This window comes from Athene noctua, chromosome 3, assembly GCF_965140245.1.
Source record: "Athene noctua chromosome 3, bAthNoc1.hap1.1, whole genome shotgun sequence".
Taxonomy (NCBI): Eukaryota; Metazoa; Chordata; class Aves; order Strigiformes; family Strigidae; genus Athene; species Athene noctua.
Window position 1 is genome coordinate 25,500,983 of NC_134039.1, and position 21,070 is coordinate 25,522,052.

The 21,070-nt window shown below is 43.7% G+C and overlaps 1 protein-coding gene across 2 annotated transcripts in view; it reads left to right on the forward strand.

Annotated features, from left to right (window-relative positions):
- Nucleotides 1-2,881: 2,881 nt before the first annotated feature.
- Nucleotides 2,882-21,070, forward strand: part of SSPN (sarcospan) — a 46,281-nt gene continuing 28,092 nt past the window's right edge. For both annotated transcript variants that reach the window (XM_074902354.1, XM_074902353.1), the window contains exons 1-2: nucleotides 2,882-3,300; nucleotides 16,215-16,301. In XM_074902354.1, coding sequence (XP_074758455.1) covers nucleotides 2,980-3,300; nucleotides 16,215-16,301 — 408 coding nt within the window. In that variant the 5' untranslated portion in view covers nucleotides 2,882-2,979. The remainder of the gene's footprint in view (nucleotides 3,301-16,214; nucleotides 16,302-21,070) is intronic.

Genomic DNA, 21,070 nt, shown 5'->3' on the forward strand with positions numbered 1-21,070 from the left:
CTAGTTACTTTTTTGAACAATATATCTTAATCTTGCTCTATGGATGTAGCATGAGAGTTATGTGTGCAGGAGTCTGAAATCACTTAGTTTCTAGTTTTCTTTCATACATTCAGTAATATAAATAACTGAAGAGGATATTTCTTAATCCATAAAACAAAGTGGCATCATAATTTATTAGTACAGAAGACGTAGTTCTTTGCTGTTAAGTGCCATAAAGAGCTGGAAATAGAGTAGTTTCTCAGAAGGCATTTTAAATAGTCAAAGGAAAGATTTCCCTGCTGCTATTCTCAGCATGTGTAAGATCCTTTCCCAAGTACTTCAACATTTTGGTTATTCCCCCCTAAACTACTCTGCAGCATTCAAAAGCATCTTTGCTGGTGATTTCTCCAACATCTGATGCCTTCTTCCTGCCTGCCCTGCTCCTCCCAATGCTTTGCTCCTGTCATTTGCTGGAACTGACTCCTCTATGGGAAGGAAAATCAAAAAATACATAGCCAAATGGTAGGGACAGGACTGGCTGACCCATTTATGCTGTTCCCACTGATGTTGGTGGGGCAGCAGCACAAGCCCATGTGCCCTCATGGTGACCCTGTGACAGTGGGGACATGGAGCTGCACGCACAGAGGAAGGATTTCAGTGGCCCTGATGCAGCTCCAGGCTCATAGGAGGGCAATGCATCAGGTTGTACGCACTTGGGCCCCAGACCAGCAAAGCATTTAAGCATCTGCTTACCCCTAAGCTTTTGAGTAATTCCTCTGGCGTGAGCTAAGCACAGGCATGGTGGCAGCCTCCTGCTTCCTGCAGTCTTCCCTTGTGAGGACACATGCACTTCGGCCCAGCTGAACGCATGGCTGCCGGCATTGCCTCCAGCGCTGGACTGCTCACCACTCACCTCTTCTTGCTCTCTCCTATGCACAGGCCACATATTCTCTGTCTAGCTCTGCAGACAGCAATCCTGCTGGCCTCTCCGTGAGTGAACCCCTGGAGAGCGCCACCAGTGTCCAAGAGACTCTGCCAGGACTGGATTCAGCTGCAGAAAAATTTTAGAGTATTCCAGGAAAAAAACAACACTTCTGTGGTGTGCTGTCCCCAAGCATCACCATGAGGTAACATATGGACAAAGTGCAGTGGTCGCATGTCTAAAATAAGACCTCTCTCTCTTAGGTAACTGTGCTGGGTTTGTGTGTGTGGCAGGGTTTTGGTAGCCGGGGTTGGGGGGGTGGGGGGGGTGGGGGAGAACAGAGGGCTACAGACGATGGCCCCTGTGAGAAGCTTCTCGAAGCTCCCCTGGCTCCAAGTCAGACCCGCCTCCGGCTAAGGCTGAGCCAAGTAGTGACAGTGGCCATGAGTCTGCGATAATGTATTTAAGAAGGGGAACCTGTGAGGAGGATTTGGAGTTGTGAGGAAGCATTGCAAGGAGGATACTGATGCAAACACTGAGCTCAGTGGAAGAAAGGAGGAGGAAGGGGGAGGGGCACCAGAGCTGAGACCACTTCTGCAGCCCATGGAGGTCACCAGTGGAGCAGATGCTGACCTGCAGCCTGTGGAGGACCCCACACCGGAGCAGGTGGCTGCACCTGAAGAAGGCTGGGACTCTGTGAGAAGAAGCCCCTGTTATTGTATTTCAGCTCTGTGATGACTGCAACACGTTGGCATGGCCCATGCTGGAGCATCTTAGAAAGAGCTGCAGCCTGTAGGAAGATCATGGAAGACTGTCTCTGTGAGAGGAACTCCATGCTGGAGAAGGTGAAGAGTGTGAGGAGTCCTCCCCCTGAGGAGCAAGGAGCAGCAAGACTGATAGCCTCCCCCCATGGGGGGACGGGGGTAGAGAATGGGAGCAAAGCTGAGCTCAGGAAGAAGGGAAGGGTGGAGAGAGGTGTTTTTAAGATGTGGTAATGCTTCTTATTGTCCTACTCTGCTAAGTGTTGCTGTGTCTGAACTAAATTGATGTTCTTTGTCTTTTGCCTGTGACCATAATGTGTGAATCTGTCCTTATCTCCATTCCAGTCTTTTGCTTTATTTTCTCCTTCCCATTCCTGAGGGGGAAGTAGTGAGTGTGCAGCTGCGGTGCTCAGTTGCCCTCTGGGCTCAAACCAGGACAGTAACATAAACACGCATCCTAGTATGGACAACTTGCACCCTTGGAAACTCACTCAGCGCATGTTCAGTTCCATGCACTACCAGTACCGGTGCAGAAGCACCAAGTCCTCATCACTGGTCCCTGTTTGCCTCATCATAAAATATGCCTAGCTGTGCTTTTGCAACTTTTGGGAAGAGACAGGATTCCTTTTGGCTCCCCAGGATATTAACTTTAATTTTTATTTGTGTTAATTTCATACTTTCCATGGACATATTCAACTTCCTCCCACTGAAATATACCTATTTAATCTGATTCAGCTGGTATATGAAACATGCCTGTTGTGTGCATAGTGCTGCGTGGGTTCAAGGTACATTTTGCATGCCAGTAATCCCCAGGAGAGCCAAGGCGTGATGAGCTCCTACCTGCCCGCTCACTGTGCACATAGGCACAGGCACTTGGTTGCTCCGGGCTCCCTGGTGAGACAGATTTCCCTCCTATTCATCAGTTGATGATGCAAACTTTCTGCATGCTATTTACCTGTCCAGCTCCTCCACAAACATGAATACACATGTGTTCTCACACCTATGTTCTCACACCTATGTAGCCCTAGTGGCACGCATGCTCATATGTGTGTGCGCAGCCAGTTCCCTTTGCAGAGCTGGTGCCTGCACGTTGGCAGTTCACTACCCCCCTTGAATCCCCCTCTTCTCTGAGCTATATGTGGCATTTCGAAGCTCTGACAATCTGCTCCAAATGTTTTCCATATTTGTTCAGCCTCCTTGATTCAAATACCAGGAACAACTCAGCCAGCACAAAGAGAAGCTTCGGGGGCAAAAAACCCCACACCCCCACCAGGGTGCACACACACACACGCACATGGAAACCTAAAGTTCATCAGGATGGGAAAGGAGAAGGAGAAGAAATGCCAGCACAGCACGCCCCTGAATAACCAGACCCAGACAGGGAAGACACCCAAAGAGAAGAAAAGCACTGACTCGAGCAACATGGAGTCCGCAATGAAGAAGAAGCAGAAGAAAACCAAGGGGGATCCCAAAACTGGCCAGGAGGAGGAATCCCACACTTGTGGCTGCCGTTTCCCACTGCTGTTTGCTTTGTTGCAGCTGACATTAGGCATCTCTGTAACAGTGCTGGGCTTCCTTATGGCAGGCATCAGTTCTTCTCTGCTAGTCAGAGACACTCCATATTGGTCTGGGATAATTGTAAGCATAAAGTCTGTTTCTCCATAAAGTGCCTTTGCCAACATTAATGCAAGCTGCATGACGCTCCACTTTAGACTAACCAACTGCATGCACAACACCATTTGAGTTATGCTAGCTATAAATATTCCTGGTATTAAATGTCTGGGTATACTTTCCCAAGGAAACTGCTCCTGCAGAATAACACAATCTTCCGTATTCTTCCCTGAAATATCCAACAGACCTTAAATAAAATACAGGGTTGCTGTTCACTAGATGTATGTATTAGCTTGTGCTTTGCAGTGAACTCCTGCCTGGTGATGCTGAAAAAAAATATTACTTATGCTGCCTTCCCTCTTTCCCCACCAAACCATAACAATCAGGTTTTAAAAGTGAGAGCCTAACTGTGTAACTTGAAACTTTTAGCCGGGTGCATTGATGATATGGAGAGGAGAAAAAATTGCTGTCTTTTGAGCTTCCTTGCTGTGCTGTGTTGAGGAACAGCTGTGATTTAACCCCTTTCCTGCCCACCGTTCCCTGACTTTTCCCCCACTGGAGGGAGAGACTGCATGTGGCCGAGGGGAGGGGGACAGTGCTGGTGGATGGGTAACGTGTCAGGGAAAGGGAGCCCATCCCAGGGCCTGCTGGTGGCTCCTGCCAAGTCATGCATAGTTTCAAGTGACATGCTAGCCTCACCGTGCAGGCTGGTGGTGACAGGGTAAAGGGCATGCATGGTCCTCCCAGGTGTAAATAGGAGGTATCGATGGTGGGGAAGGCTGCCTCTGCAGAGATAACACAAGGTGTTAGGGTCTTGGTGCTGTGCACAGTGTGGTTCTGATTGGGGACGTGTTTGCCTGTGGAGAAACAAGGTCAGTGATTATGAACCTGGGACCTGCCATGAATGCAATTGAGTATGCAGGTTTTTTTCCCTAGGCAGCAGACTTCAGGAAAATATATACTGACGTGTTAGCACAGTTTTGGGAGGTGTTAGACTAAGAACTCCCAGCAAATAAATTTGTGTTTAGGTATTTAAAGAAAAGATTTCTCTAAACGGCTATGAGAACATCTCCCATAAATGTAATTCCTTGCCAGTCAGAGGATTGTCTGAACACCTAAACTGTTTGGGGTTTGCTATATTAACCATGCTGGGTGACCCTCCAAAGAGTGGAAAGAGCAGGACCTCACCTCACCCTTTTTGTTTCTCTTCTGACTGAAGAGATATCTAAGAGTTTAGTAATGTTTCACAGAGCGAGAGCCTGCCCTTGCTCAGGAGGAGAACTTCCTCCTGAGATTTTTGCTGTTACAAGCCAGGGGAGAGTACAGATTATAAAATAGCAGCATGTCACATTTTCAGTCCTCCTGTTTATTTGGGGATTCTGGAGGTCAGATTATTTCTTCTCCAGGCAGCACTTGTAGCATCCCAGGTTTGAAATAGCTTTTTCACTAGAAAAAGTTGACACACAAAGACTGGAGAAAGAGTGAGCTGGACTGAACTAGTGTATTGCCAGGGATGTGAGAAAAGCCCAAGTGAATGTCATCAGCATCCAAACAGCATCCAAGACATATGCCTCATCTCCTTTGGGGAGGTCTGAAACCCCACCAAATTCACTACTTTTTGAAGACCAAGGTCTAGCCCCTCTCATTTTTAGCAGCAGCTACCAGCAGTAGTGACATTTAGATGCCCACATGAGGCAAAGCTCAGTCACTTTCAGAGTTCCCCTCTAGAAAACAGGCAAAACTCATTGTGTGCTTTCTTGAGCTAATCTCCAACTCAAAGCAAAACAACTCTTAGCGTGGTGGTCACATTTTGCACTCACCAGCAAGCCAGGATAACCACTGGGTGAACAGATCTCCTGGGGCTGTGCTGACTGTGGGGGTCAGGGCTTTATTTGCTTCACACTATAGGGTGCCCCGGCTGTCGGGAAGACCAATGCACCCTGTGGGCTGCAAGTAGAGACCTGTGGAAAGGTGTTAGTGTGCCTACGGTTTGAGTCAGATGGTGAGACTTACCTTGGGGATTGTGGTGCGATGTTGAGCCACTGGCATATTCAAGTGCGGCTTGATTCCTCCCTGGCTCAAAATGGCTTTTGGTGCCCCCCTGCTTGCTCTTAGGGTGATGGCAAGGACTGTGTGCTTGGGGCCTGTGGCCAGGCAGGCTCCTGGGGAATGATACTCCTTTCCTGCACCCTCAGCTAAAAAGCAGAAGGGAAAGAGGAGTCTGATGCCAGCAGAGAGGGTGGCAAAAGGGAAACCAGTGCTAGAAAGGAGACGTTGAAGTGGTGGTGCAGCCCCAGAGCCTCCCAGCAAGAGAACACCTGTAGAACACTAGCCATGGCTGATGCACCATGGGAGTAATGCAAAGCATATGTCTGAGAGGCAAAATGCAGGAGGTACAATATGATGCTGCATTTACTTAGTTCATGTGCTGTGATGTCTCCATGGAGGCACTTGGTGCCCACTAGGACATCAGACAGAGATGGCCAGGAGCTGCTGAGCTGGAGTTTCTGGGTGTGCAGGTCACAGGGTGCTGCTGGTGAGCTGTGGCAGGGAGTGTGCTGAGGACTGGCCTCCAGAGAGCTGTGGGAAACTGGTCCTTGAAGGAGGACCCTTGGCTAGGGCAACATACGTGTGGCTGGACCTCCTATGGGCTGGCTCTCAGGTTACTGTGGGAGGCTGCATGAGGGCATATAGGTAGGGGATGGATGACCCACATGCTGCTCAAGAACAAACCTCATGACAGAAGATGACTTCCCAGAAGTCATTTATTCATACAGAAATGAGCAACAGAACAGAAAGATGTGGTGTAAAATACCAGAGCATATTTGTTTTAGTAGCATCCCACTCAAGTGCTCTTTCTAAAGGACTTGATTAGTATTCAGAATCAAGAACTTAAAAAAATCTATTATCGAGACTTTTTTAGCAACATTAGAGATAATGGGCAAAGCTCATTCCTAGTGTTACTCCTCTGGAATTACACCAGGGCTGGATTTGACCCCACAGTTGTTAATGCAGGATGACAGAAAAATGAAGGAAAATTGCTAATGTGTTAAATAGACCTTGACTGATTGAAAGATATTTTTTTTTCTTCTTTATTAGTGGTTTCTTGCTGAAAATCAAGTGCTTTAGTGCATTACCATGAATGAAAAGGAACTTATTTAGAGAAGCAGCTAGAGTAAAATGCTACCAAGAAAAACCATACAAGGCAGTCTGAATTAAACCAGTTCAAAACCTGACCACCTAGGTATGTGAGGATAGCACAGACCAGGGATTAAGTTCACCATCCTGTGGAATAAATATGGGCAGCGATCCACTGACAGGGAGCAGAGGAGCCCCCTGACACTGAAGGGGTCCCCCCTGAGGGGTGCCTGGCACTGGCCCTTCCCTCCTGTAGCTCCTGTAGAAGGAAACAGTACAGCTTACATTGCATCAGAAGGGTTTCACCGTGAAACACAGATAAAATCTGGTAGTTTGAAATGCATTTCAGATTAAATCCATGGGCATTAGTCAGAAACCAAAGGAAAGGTTTATGGACAGAAACCATGGAGCCTATGTGATTTACCATTTCTGCTTCAGCTTCAGCAACCTATTCCCTGTAAAATACCCCTGCTGCATTGCTCACAACAGGCAAATAAATGCACTTAAAACCAGTGAGGGTGGCATTTGTTTCACCTACCTATAGACATCTACAGTCCAGGTCAGAAGCAGTTGCTCAGCTCCTCTGTGAGACCTGTCCTGAGCAGCTGAAACTGCAGGCTGGACCACCCTGTCGGTCTCTTCCTTTTGGCTGTTTTAACAGAGCTTGGACAAACTCTTCACAGATCCAACCAGGAGTGCGGGATGCTTTTTTTTTTTTTTTTTTTTTTTTCCGGTTTGTCTTGCCATCAATTGGCTGCTTAGCTTTGAGCAAGTTATTTAACCTTGCTAAGATTTTGTTATTTCCCCTGTAAAGTGGGGTTAATAATGGCTATCCATCACCCCTTGCTTTCAGATCCTTGGATGAAAAGTCTTGCAGAAGCAGTAGATATTAATGGTATCCTTTTCATTCTTTTTCATTATCTTGTGGCCTTTTGACACCCAGAAGAAGAAAAGATGTCTTTCTCCTTGAAAAGTCTGCTCTTAGATTATTTCCACTGTGATCAAAAGGAGAGAGTATCAGAGTTCTTGCAGGCAAGCTCTCTTTCAGCCCCATTTTGCAGACTCAGGCAGTTAAGAAAGTTACAGAAATCCTCATCAGAAACGATTGTGCAGGGTGTTTATTATTTCTGTCAAAGATATTTAAAATCCATATATATATGTATAGATGTACATAAAATTACAATTTTAAAAAACATTTTAAAAAAAATTTGTTTCTCAACCAGCTTAAGGCAGCAACCATAGCTCCAGCTGTCATTTATTTTATTTCAAAAATGTCTCAAAAGATCTGCCACAGGCTGAGCCCCCAGCCCAGGAGCTCTGATGCTTCTCCCTGCTCAGGCCCTTCAGGGACACATTTCTCCAGGTGTTTCCCCAGGCCGGAGGGTCCCTGAGCTTTACCCAAGGGATAACCCTGACTTGTTGCTTTTTGGCATTAGCATTCAGGCATTGGCCTCTCTGCCCTGGTGGAGTGGGGCTGATGCAGGGCTTTGTGGTGCAAAAGGCAGGCAGACTTCTAACTGAAAAAGCAATTTAATTATTTTTCCTGGAGTCAGAAATGTTTATGTCTCTTTAAGTTTTTATACTTTTTTAAAAGAACCTTTAAAAAATTTAAGCCAAAACCTTCACCAAAGAAAATAAATTCTTCGCTTTGAGCATCTCACAGACAAGGATAGGTGAGGCAAATGAAGATTCCACAATGGCTGGAAAACCCAGTTGTGAAGGACAGTTTGCAGGAGACAAGGGGTGAGAGAGAATGCTTTGTATGGCAGCAATAGGGAATGGCGCCTATGCTAAGTACAACATGGGTAGCAAACAGACAGGACTATCTCTCAACGCTGTATATCCCTATTAGATGTTGGTAATTGAGATGTTTCTTTAATTGATGACCTTCTGCATGAAAGCCTGACTCAGACAGTGGGTCCTGACACTGACTCAACACGTGCTTATGGGCTGGTAAACCAGAGTGCCAAAATCAATAGCTCTGCCTGTTAACAGGCAGTGCTGACCCAGCCTTTGCCTCTTTAGCTTGTCAAGGTTTGTGTCGTTTTGTGGATAGAAGGACAGGAAGTCGTTGTGGCAAGCTTCCTGCACCCAGTACCCTCTGGCTTGTACAGGTCTTGGCAAAGATGCTTTGACATCCCTAGCTCCCAGGGAAGCAGCAATGGCCCCTAAAATTAAGCTGAACTTTTGAAATGGAAGAAGATGGCAACAGGAAGAGGCCAGGGGCTGGGATTTTAATTCTAAAAATGGGTACAATGATGGTGATTTGTATAACTGTTAAGGAGAACCTTTGAGAATGTTGTTGTGAGATGCTGAAAAGATGAAGCACTGCATGCAAGCATCTGGGGAAAAAAGGATGGTATCATGCTATAAAGCTATATAAATTAGAAATTGGGGTTAAATGTGTCCTGATGATTAGTTGGGGCTGGTTAGACTTGTGCCCCTTTGGAACAGAAGGGATATGCTGTACCTATCCTATAGCTATTCCTATAAAGTAGATGGTTTCCCTGTCTCAGTGTAACAAAACAATTAAAGGGCCACATTGCCTCTGACAATTTCCACCCAGATGAGGCTCTGTAGCGCTTTCCACCTAAGAGACTTTCTGCAGATGGTCTCTCACATGATCAAATGAAACAAACTTGTACAAGTAAACCCTTGTTGGCCTCCTTGCCTTTCTCTTTCAGGATTCTCCTACCTGATGGATATAACATTTTTCTATGAAGCTCTGGATGAACAGTGGTGGCCCTGCCAAGCGTCAGAAAACTGCTTTATACATGAGGCAACCTTTTAATCTTCCTTGAAAGGGTCAATAATTGGAAAGCATCCCCAGCTAGAGCAAGAGGCAACCTATCTCCTTCCATATTGATATGGGGGATGATCGACTATTTAAAAAAAAACCTGAAATATGTTCTCTTTTAAAGCCTGAAGGGAGAGAAACACTTCCTTGTTAGCTCTGGCTGCTTGTTATTTTTTTCTGTTGTTGCTTTTGACACCTTTTCCTGCAGCAATTGTGGAGGTGGCTTTTAGTCAGGCTTTACCTCCTAAACTGCCTTGCTGGGTTTTTTACTTGCTATTAGGGAAACTGATATTTATTTTTAATAGAAGATGATACTTAAAACATGGTGCTGTCAAAGCAGCTAATGGAAATTATAGTCATACAGGCATTTGGTTTTTATACAAGCTAGGTTCAATTAGCCATGGACAAACATCAAAAGGTTTGAGGGAGGACTGCTTCAAGAAGAGCCTCCAAGTTTAGGTATTTAATGGAACCTTCTCCAGAGTATGTGAAACTCTGGATGGTAGGCAATAAGGTACACTGCATGAAATATGCTATGGTGAGATTTCCAGTGCTTATTTATAGCCATATATGTATGTAGCACCAGAACTGTATTCTTCAGAGCCTGCTGCCATTAAATCTCATCATTTTCTAAGAGTAACTACTCACTGATGCCTGATTAACCGAAAACCATACTTTTATTTTGATCAGGTGGAAAACCTTGATGGGAAAATGTTCTGAAAGAATGGTTGAGATGATAGCTGCACACCAGAAGTCTGTGTGATACCTGGTCAAGTGCTGATCTAATCCTGGACACCTCTGTGGTTTAGTCCCCTGGCCAAATTACAGCCTCAGGGGGAAGGAGGGAGGAAATCAAAGTTCCTGGCTGGATTATGTTTGTGCAAAAAGCCTAGGTAAGATTTGGTGAGAGAGATTGTTCAAACAGGTTTCCTCAGCCTAGGTAACCTTATGACAGTAGACATGATTGCTTCATAGTCATGGACACTTCTCAAACCGTGAGTCATCTTCATGTAGCACTCTTAGGCATGCTACATTTCTCATGTTGCAAATCACTGCTGGCTCTGGGACCTTTTAATGCTTTTTTGTTGTTGTTCCTTCATGTGTTTGATTGCCCACCACTATATTTCTGACTTAAGAGCAGCAATGGACTGCTACTGCAGCTCCCAGTTTTATAAGTGATGGTAGCCTTGGCAGTACTTTGCCGAGGGAATTAAATTTAACCATAGCACAAATGACCATTTTCACTGCTGAGCAACTGACCTAGACAGCAAAGATCATTACAGAAAAATATGGTTTCATTTGATTATGAATGTTCTTGCAGAGTTTTGATTACTTTGCAGAATTTAAAAGAAGGTGGTGTGTCTGTCACAGTGTGTTATTGCATGGTTTGAAGGGACCTGTAGTAAAGACATCATTATTTTATTCTGTAGGTGGGGGAGGGATGATCAGTTATCATGGGATCATATATCTGTTAAGAGAATGATTTCCTAGATGATGATGGGATTTGCCTGCAACCACAGTGTACATATTTACTATTATTATTATTACAGCTATTATTTATGGAAAGAATTTATATGCAACTACACTTCCCTTAAATCTAACAAAAAATCTATAAGAGGAGAAACCATTAAGGTGCAATATCTCTGTGTGGCAGACTGGCTTCTTTTACATGTGGTTGTGAGAGGCTGACCCAGGGCTGATGAAAGCTAGCAATGAAAGCTGCCTGTAGCACTTGCTTTCATTGCTGTTTCCTCAAACCTCATAAAGCAAATGAACATTTGTGTTGCTGACTGCAACAGCCTGTACAGATGTCTGGCATCAGACATGATTCTGGTTCATAATGGCAAAGCCAACAAGAACATTTTATTTCTTGCATCAAAGTCTTTGTCCAGTGGGATTGTTAAATTGAGGATAACATGGCTTCTCCAAATGTGTGGAGGGGAGCTAAGCCTTGCCATATCTGATAAGGAGGGTGAGCCGTCAAGCCAAGTATCACCTCTGAGGGTAAGCCAGAGACTTCAGAGATAGTTACAAGACAAAATTTCTTTACCTTTGTCCCTAAAACCAGAAAGATCCATAGTGTCTTGAAGTGAGAAACTATGAAATAACTTGTCTGTAATGGAAATTTCTTCCTAATTCTGTTAATAGCAGTTTTTCCCCTGAAGTTTGAGCATTTTTTACATTCTTATTAAAAAGAAAGAGTCTACCTGTGGCTCTCAGCAATGCTGTGTGGCATTGCACTGCCTATATTTCAGAGTTACTCTCCTCCAACATGTTTGCTTTCTGTCCCTAAAGGTTGTTGCGGGAGGTTCTTGCCTCAAGACCCCATATAAAGAACAGATGAGTTATTCTATGTCTTTGTGACTGTAGCATTTGTCTTGTGATGGGGTGTAGACACAAGATGCTCCTTTGAACCATGTTTTTGTCTCCTTCCTTCATTTCTTGAAGGATGTTTCTAACTCTCCTGCTTTACCAATCTCATGTGCCAGTGTTTCCAAGACACTCTGGGTAGTAAGTGCTTTGCTGGAGAAACAGAGCAACACTGGGGCTAAAACTGTAGCAGTAACAAAGGAAAAAACAGTTTCGCAAATAAACAAGGGAGAGATGCAGACAGACTAGAACAATCTGTGGTTTTGAAATCTGTCAGGATGAAGCAAGCTGCATTAATATGTCAGTGTGCAAAGATAATGAACACAAATCACAACAAAAATTTGTGCCTTACGTGTTCATATTTCCTCCAATTACATACATTGCATAACCATCTTCATCACTACCATGTGGTGTGCTTGTGCCTCTTGTACACCTTGTGCTTAGTCCTTGCAGGACCAGGTATGAGTGAACCGCAGGGATGTGTGAATGGGGAGAGTGGCTCCCTTGCCCGGAGCCTCGTGGTCCTCACTGGGTGGCAATGTCTATGGGCTTTGTCAAAAAACCCTTCTGCATCGCCACCTATGTTTATTCCTGGTGAAGATGATGAGTGTGTTTTTCTCACCTGTGACATTTTGAAGAAGCGTAATAAGTTTAGCCAGAGGGACACAGTTGGCTGGTGCAGGAGGATGCCAGCACTGTGTTGTGCAGTGTGTGAGCCTACCATGCTTTTGTAGCAGCTGGAGCTCTTTGGCACAGTAAGATTGGCCAAAATAAAGCTGGTGGTGAGGCAAAGCTTGAGATCAATTTTCTTCTTTACTGCTTGAGTTCTGGTTTTAAGATGATTGAGCTATGTAAAGGCATGCTCCTTGCAAGTGCTGAATGTGCTTTGCAATATGATTGCAGTCTCACTGTTGAACCATCTATTTTGCAGCAGCATCTGAGGCTCCAGGCTGTGAGAAACAGTTGTGCTAGCCAGTGTGCACATACAGGGAGAGTTGGTTTGCCGAAGTCCTGAAGAGCCAAGGACTGCATGCTAGATCTCTGTGGGTGCAGGGATCCTAACAGGCAAATCAACTGGGACCCACTTCCAAATGCAGTTGGGATTGGGTCCCGTTCCTGTTGATATCCATATTAATTCAGTTCTCATGACAACAGACTCTAGCCCTTTTTTGGGGTGGGGGCAACACAGAAAGTGTCTACTGCTATTTTGATTCAGGTTTTAGAACCCTAATTCTTAAGTCACTTTTCAGCCCTGAGATGTTCCCACCCAATGGAAGGAACATCTATTGCTTCTTGCTAAAAAGAAACAGTACTGAAAATTTTCTAGAACATAAACTTTTCACATTTTTCAGCCAGCTCTAGTAAACAGCTGTTTCCCCTGTATTGTGAACTGGGGTATTTCTCAGGGTATGCCTTAACCAAAATTAAATCTGTACCCTTCCTAAATATATCTGTATCATATTCCGGTCTTTTTCTAGACAGTGCTTTTCTAAATTTAAATTCTTTCCTTGGATAACCTTTCACATCATAATCTATTCAGCAAAGGGTGTGTAAGACTGTCTGGAAATTTTTGAAACAGGATCTTGTAATAAACTTGAGTTGAAATTTACTCAGCGTAGAAATGCATAGTTCTAGATTGCCATATAACAGTTACAAGAGCTGATCTAATTAACTGCTATTCTACAGCTCTTATAGAATCTATTTTATTTGTATAACGAATGCATATCAATTGATCACAAGCAAGTGGTAAAGCAAGTTGAATTGCATTTTGTGTGCTTAGTCAATAAGGCATAGGAAATGTATGCTTCACACTGTGATATTGCAATGGCTATTGAAGCACCAGGCTGCAGGATTACCTAGAGATATTTAGCCATCAGCATCGACAGCATCCATAACTGCCTGCTGTAATGCAGCTGTCTTAGTCACTTAGTGGGTCCTTAACAAATATTTACCAGAAGATTTTTATAGTTATTCTCTTACCCTTCATAGGTATAATTCAGAACTGATCTATTAATAATGTATAAAATAGAAGCATAAAGCTGTTTTCTCTATAAATGTTCTGCACTTCGGCTTGCTCCAGTGAGTGAATTTGTCTTTAAAGGTCTGAAATGTAAACCATGTATGGGTCATAATTCGCAGCAACATTTTTACTGTCACTTACAAAAATACACATCTAGGTTAAAAAAAAAAAAAAAAAAGTTGGTATATTGTTATAAAAGAAATACTTGAGCATTCTGAAATATCCTGGCCAAGACTTGCCATAATCTAGACCTAGTGTAATCTTTTATAAATGCCTCTCTACAAATGTGCCTCTTCAAGTATCCCTGAGTATATTATTTAAATCCTAAATGAACTTTAGAAAGTGTGTGCAGGAATGGAAATCCTTTTAAATTATAGTCTTTTGTATGGGAAGCTTTCTGAAGAGGAAGGTCTGATCCAGCCGCACTGAAAGTTGGCAGGGTTTTTGCTGTATGAGGCACTTGATGGTAGAGAGAAAATTCCATCACTGATATCTGACTCTGCCCTCAGAAATCAATGCAGCTGTGTTGGCTTTCCGTGGGAAAACAGGAATGGAAGTGGGAGAGCAGGCACAATCCCATGATGTCTCATGGGAGTAACCTGGAGGCAAATCTGGCCCTTGGTTTACTCAAGTGTAAATGCCCACTACTGTAGCTCAAGCAAAGCAAATTTAATTTATTGTTCAGAACAAAACCCTTCAGCACCAGATCCTGAAAATATTCATGTTTAGCTTTGATGTGAGTAGCCCTGTTGATTTCACATGAATTTGGTGATGTAACATTAAGCATTTTTTTTTAGTTCTCGCTGCAGGTTCTTTCCTTCAGCCACTGCTGCCACTGGGGGAGTTTATAATTTGGATATTACTAGAAATATGATCTCCTTAAGATTTAAATTTTATGGGTGTGTTAATTGAATTAAAAGATTAATATACAGTGTAAGGGACCAAAGACATAGGTGATTAATCCTGAGAAATAAACCATGGTTGAGTCACATAGAAGCACTATTGAGTAAAAAACCCCCAGCACTGAAGGACCTTTGACAAGAAATCTTGTTTTTCCCCTGACAATCCTGTCAGCTATGGCTGTCAACAGTAAAAAGATGAAAACAAATAAATTGGAGACCATAAGTCATAGGACCAGAATATAAATACATATGACACAGAAAGGAGTAAATAATGCTGACACTTTCTTTAGAAATGTTCTCAGGCAATACTTCCTGTTCATGTCCTACTGAAATGACATGAAATAAAACTTTATGGGAAGAAGTGTTGTTAATCATACAGGTTCTTGAGGGACATGACTATCTGTGTGTTGAGAGGCCTGTCCTTTACTGGGCTGCTGTTTAGTGCCTTACACCAGCAATGCAAATATAAATAAAAGTTTGGTATTTTATGCATCAGAGCGTAGAAGAAATGTGTTTAACCATTGTAAAAGGAGAGTTATGTATATTTCGCTGCAGGTCAAGCAGTACCCTATGGAGCTGGAAATCTGGATGTGAACAGCACTGCCAGAACACGCAGGGAGCAGGCAAGGACAGGGCTGTGAAGGAGCCCCACACTCCTGCAGGCATCTCCATGGGACTACGAGTCCCACCCCTGAGCAAAGGCTACTCACACCTGGGTCTGGCCTGAAAGGGCAAATCCCACTGCTCTGGGAAAGCAGAAAGCCTCAAATTAATGAGAAGCCTAAAAAACCCCTGAAGTAAAATAAAGGGGGGAAAAAAATACAGATTCTTGCTGTAGTCAGTGAGAATTTAATAGCTGTCATTTAGAATCAAGATGCTCCTAGCACAGGTCCAAAGGCTTGCTCCCAGACCAATGTGAAGACAAGCCTTAACACCTTTGAAAGTATGTTGGCTGATCCCAGCTAAGGTCCCCACTAAGGCTCATCACACCTGGACCTTTTTAAAAATATGTATATGACATGGCATTTAGAAATGCATGCATGCCATTGACTCACCTGTTTTTCCAAGGCAACCCAAACATGCACGGATTCCTCCAAGCACAGCTCCAGCTGCCAGCAATGCCTTGTCCCTCTGTGGGCACAGTGAGGACTCCTGTCATTCCCTGATCCAGCTCTGGCAGCCCCATGGGAAGGTATCCACTCTAGGAAAGGTTGAAAGCCTATGCTGTAAACTGTGCTGCTTCTTATCCAGTGACAGCTATGGTTACTAATTTACAGCCTGCACTGGTGACATAAAAGCCCTGTCAGCACCCAGTGATACATAGGATGGTGGTCTTTGGTCTTGCAAGCCCAACTTCAAAAGCCTTCTGCTCCTTTTTGATAGTTAGTTACATGGACAAAAACTAGAAACACATCCTAGAGGCTATTGTTGGAATGTGTCTTTGTAGGTGTGCTTCAAAAAGTCCTGCGGAGTAAGTTTTTTTTGCCTTGGTTTCTGTAAAGTGAAGGTTAAAGCTCTTTCCTTCTCACAAGTGCATCCACACATGTGAAGCTTTTACATGCATGGCTGCAGCCCCTACTTAGATGACTTCACTTACACACCGCTCCTTGAGTTACAGGCCTGCTAACACAGAAAGGTGTTTTCACTTGAAAAAAAAAAATTTTGTCCTTTTTTTTTTTTAGCTTTGACAAATTTTACAACTCTTTCCTTGCAGGTCTGTGTGGGGTCCTTAGTGGCATTTGTTATGCTTTGTATTTCTTACCAACCTGATGAGAAGACGTGTGTGCAGTTCACAGTAAAGGTACCTTGACCTTTTTAAAATTTCTTTTTCTTCTCATGTTGTTAAATATAATCGGAAAAGTTGATACTGGGGATATTTTTAAGACCATGTGAAAAGAAGTGAAAATGCACCTGAAATGCAAAGAATGGTTTTCTGGTAGTTTCTAGGCAGCTAAGGAAGAAATGGTAGCCTATAAAGGAGAAATTCTAATGACAAATATTTCAAATCAGAACAAGATACTATTTTATTTGCCATGTTTTAAGAATATCAAAGAGATTCAGATCAACAAAGCTGGAATAATTTGGGAAGTGTTTAGTGAAAGATTGAGGGTTACTGATTAAGTAGAGATATTCATAGAGAACTGCATAAGAAGTAGGGTGGCATAAAATAGGTCCACTTAAATCAAGTTTTAATTTTTAATGTGTTCTAAGAAGCATCTCAGCATCTTCCCAGCAGTTTTGCTCCTTACCATGAAATAAGAAACTGCATGGGCACAGGCAAATTTGAAAGTGGCTGGAAATGTCTACCTGCCTGCCTTCACAGTCAGGGAGAGAGAGGCCATACCTGAGCAGCCGTGTCTCAGCACACGGTGCCTTGTGTTGGGGTCGGGCATTAGCAAACATGGGAAAGTGTTAGCAAACTGTGGGGACAAACATTGATCCACAAAGCAAATTCCCATCTGAGCATTGCAAGAGAGGCACAGAAACTGTGCACCATGCTCTGCCTCAGTCCCCAAAACTGTGCTTTGTTGACACTGGTAAGCAAATGAGAAAGAAAAGCTGAGAATGCTTGTTCCAGATGGGGCATTTTAAACACCATTTTTTTTCTGGGCTGTTTTTCCTTATTATTGTAATTTTCAGGGCTCTTAATATTTTGCAGACACATAATAACCAAGAAAAATACCAATGCAAGCAACACAAAGTAACAGTGATTATTAACTGAGAAAGGTAGAAGGAAATCTAATGCAAGAAGTGGCTTTTCAAAACCTGGCATTCTTCCTTCCTTAGAAATTAGACCCTGGTGTGTCTTTTGTGCCTCTCTCAAGCTACTCCCCTACTTAGAAGAACAATCATTTCTGCTCTCTGCTTGCCTTCACATTCTCACCCCATCACCTTTACACTGGCAAGTAAGCACCTTACAGCTGCCCAGGGACCTGCTGGGCTGAGCAAGATCTGCCACGCTAGGCTTTTTATTGCTTGCCCCACAGAATTAAATTCAACTTTGCATCCAAGCAGGGAGTCATCACTCGTGGTGGGAGCAGCACGTTGGGCTGGGCAGCTCAGATGTATTTGCCACCCACTCTGGCAGTGAGGAACGTGAGCCATCGCTCCCACAAGAAAACAAATGTTTTTAAAGTGCTCCCCAGAAAATATAAAATGGGTTATTCCTCATTACCTGGCAGAATTAGAACTAAAGTCTCCCTTGAAAGACTTCTGGTTCAGTTAATAATCCGCGGACTGTTGCCTACCCCAAATTCACCCTCCTCCCCAAGATCCACCTTCCCAGTGTTTCCTATTGCTGCATGCCAAAAAACTCTATCATTCCCAGGCTGTTTACCTCTCCTGTCCCACATCCTGCATGGGAGCAATTATCCCACAGTGCCTCCCCTTGTCTTTGCCTCTCCCGATGAATGGCTTCTGGCTGTGGGACATGTACCTATTTTAAACAAGTAGGAGCTAGGGGTCTCCTCCAGGGCTTTGATCACACAGGACTCATCTAAATTTCCAATATCACTTCTCAGATATTCTAATATCAGTTAAAGGCTGTCTCTGAACAAGAAGGCGAACATTAGCTATTTGTTGACAAGGCTGAGGATGCAAAATTACAATCATGAGACAAAGCCAAGAAATCTGGGTTGTTCTGTCCTCCTCTGGGGCCTGATGCTTGGTTCAGTGACTGGGTTGGGTTCAACCCTGTGTCCCCCCAACTGTCCTACCAGGGACTTACCCCCAGGCCCTGCCCTCATACTGGTGGCTGGTGACTACTGAGGCTGCCAAGCATCATCCTACAAGAAAATCTTGGCCAGGCTTCCCTGGAGAGCAGTAAGCACTCCAGGATCTTTTGCTTAGCCCAAGGGTCACTTTGGGAGGAGAACTGCATACACACAGGCCTGGGGGATTTTAGTCAATCCCCAAGATGACCCTATGACCACTGTGAGTGACTTCCTCAGGGTGGGAAATGGGAGGAGACCTGTGCAGTCCTCTGCCTTCCTCCCTCTCGACAGTTGCTTCTTTCATTTCACATTTTCATGAGCCCTGGATCCTGTTGAAAAAGGAGGTTTAGAACTTCTTTCAGCAGAAATTCCTCCCGGAGACTACCACAGGTATTCACAGCACCCCATGTGTCTGTGAGAAAGGGAGACCACCATCCAAAGGGGGGTGACTTTGACCTTCAAGGAGACAATGGCAAATCCCAGGTGGAATTTCTGCTCTTGACCCATCTCTGCGTCTTCAGAAAGCACATTCTGCAGTATGTCAAAACAGTGTGTCCAGCTGTTATGTGTGTATTTAAAAGGGAAGATCCTCTTGGCTTGTAAAAAAAAAAAAAAACAAACAAAAAAAAAACCAAAACCCAACACATAGGAATATCTTGAGATCTCCTGTGGACTTTCTGGGCTATCTGCTAATATTTGACAGACCACTCACTGTCATCCTCGTAATGGCATCTCCCACAGTAGACATCCTCTACTCCTACCCACTCAGCCCCAGCTGCCCACACCATGACACACACCACGGTTCCTGTTCTCTACACGTGCTCACGCCTGAGTCACCACCACCTTCAAAAGGGGTCCCCCTGGAGCCATGTCTGCAAACCCTTCTACTGGTTTCACCTCTGATAACTATAAGGAGACTTTTCCATGAGGAACTTGATCCATCTTAGGTTATTTATTTTCTCTTTGGCATGGAGCAAAATTATTGCCAGTAAATATTGCTAAAATGTTTCTTCTTCATATGAGGAACCCAAAGGAAGATGAGCTGCCGTGTTCTGACCTCGTCATATGCTGTCTCTCCCCGCTTCCCTTTTCTCCTTCTATTTAAACAGCAATTGCAGTGCCTATCTCTCTGAGGCTGTTAAAAAACAGTTTTCAAGAGGCAAGTTCTGGTTCCTGGGCAGAACTGACTACACAGTGGTATTTGTGATGTTGAAGTTGCCTCCATGTCTGGCATGTGATTAACCTGCTAATGGGATTTCAGAACTCACTGTCTTGTGCTCCCTCACAGACAGTATTTGCATTTGCCTCACCTTTGATATTTGGAGATGTGTTCATTTTCAGCAGCTTGCAGAGATATTCGTCTGCAAACATCTTGTGAGAATAATAAGCTATTTGGAAATTGCCCTATGTCCCCATGCATCTCTGTTCACCTCTGAGGAGCTGTAAGAGCTGCCTGTGTATTTGGATTTCGAGACTTCCTTCCCTTTAGGCATACAACAGGCAAACTCTTGCTTACTGTATTTGGAGTGTAGCTTCAGTTGTGGATTTCATGTTATTTTGTCCTGACTTTGGATAGAAGTTGGCAGGTAAATAAAATACCTGCCAAAGGAGAATCAGGCACATCATGTAGTCTTGGCTTAATAGATCATTTATTAGGGATGCCTGATTCTCTCTTCTGCTGGTCTGAATTCTGGGACTTTCAGCCAGTCCACTAGGACTTCTACATCACAGAAAAATTTCGTCCCTCAGAGAAGAGGAACAGTCACCAATGTTTGTCCATTTTCCATTTTCCCCATCAAACACATTTGCACCATCTTTTAAAGTAATGCCATTGGCTTATGAATTACCGCATCTTCGGAGAGGGTCCATTGGTCAGTAGCACTCTGGTTTCCGTGCACTTTATATAAGGAGGTGTTTCCATTTTCCGACTTCACCTTTCCCATGGACATTTACCTTGAAAACTGCAGGGGTAAAGTAATTGCATTTAATAAGACCCACCCTCATTTTGAAGCTGCCCTTGGTTTAAGGCTTCAGGGGAAGTAATTAAATTTAGTAGTAGCCAAATCTTGGAAACAAAGATCTTGCTGTAAGAATTTGGTGATATGGAGGAGAAACTGTATATAGTGCTTTAAGATCTGCAATAAGCCCAAATATTTATTTTTTTCAAGCTGGCAACTGAATGGGAAGATTGATCCACACTGTAGATATAAGACAAATACACCAGGAGTGTGAATTTTATCAAGACATACATACTTGGAGTTTCAAGGTCATAAATAGCACTTTCATATTGATAGTTTGTTTGCAGTATTGAGGTTAAAAGAGAGAGAAAGGGAGAAGCTGCTGTTTAAAATAACAGATTCCCATCCATGCCATGTGACTGACAGATAAGGTGCCAAGAAAAAGAAATGTTTTTACAGTACTGAACAGAACGAAAAATGCTATTTTGGCTAAACACAGAATATGATTTTAATATAAACTCACACATATTTTGTATGCAGCACAGCAACTGCGAGTTCCAGCTATCAAAATCAAGGGAGGTCCATATGGTTTGGTATCCAAAGGTCTCAGGTGCAACCTGGAGTGAGAAAGGCTCTGAGTTGCTGCCAGTTTCCATGCATTTGTGGGGGCGGACTCTGCAGAGCTACCCTTGATAAAAGCCACCCTATTTTAAAGCTGCCACTGGTGTAAGGAGTAGTGGGGTGACAAACAGATCCTTGTCCTTCTTATGTCATAGCACTGGGAAATGAAAGGCACTTGCTGCTTTTTCACACCTTTGAAAGACTTCTGCACGTTTATGGGACAAGTTTTGGAAGGAGATTGAGCATAGGATGTACTTTCTCATGGAGATCTGCATTCC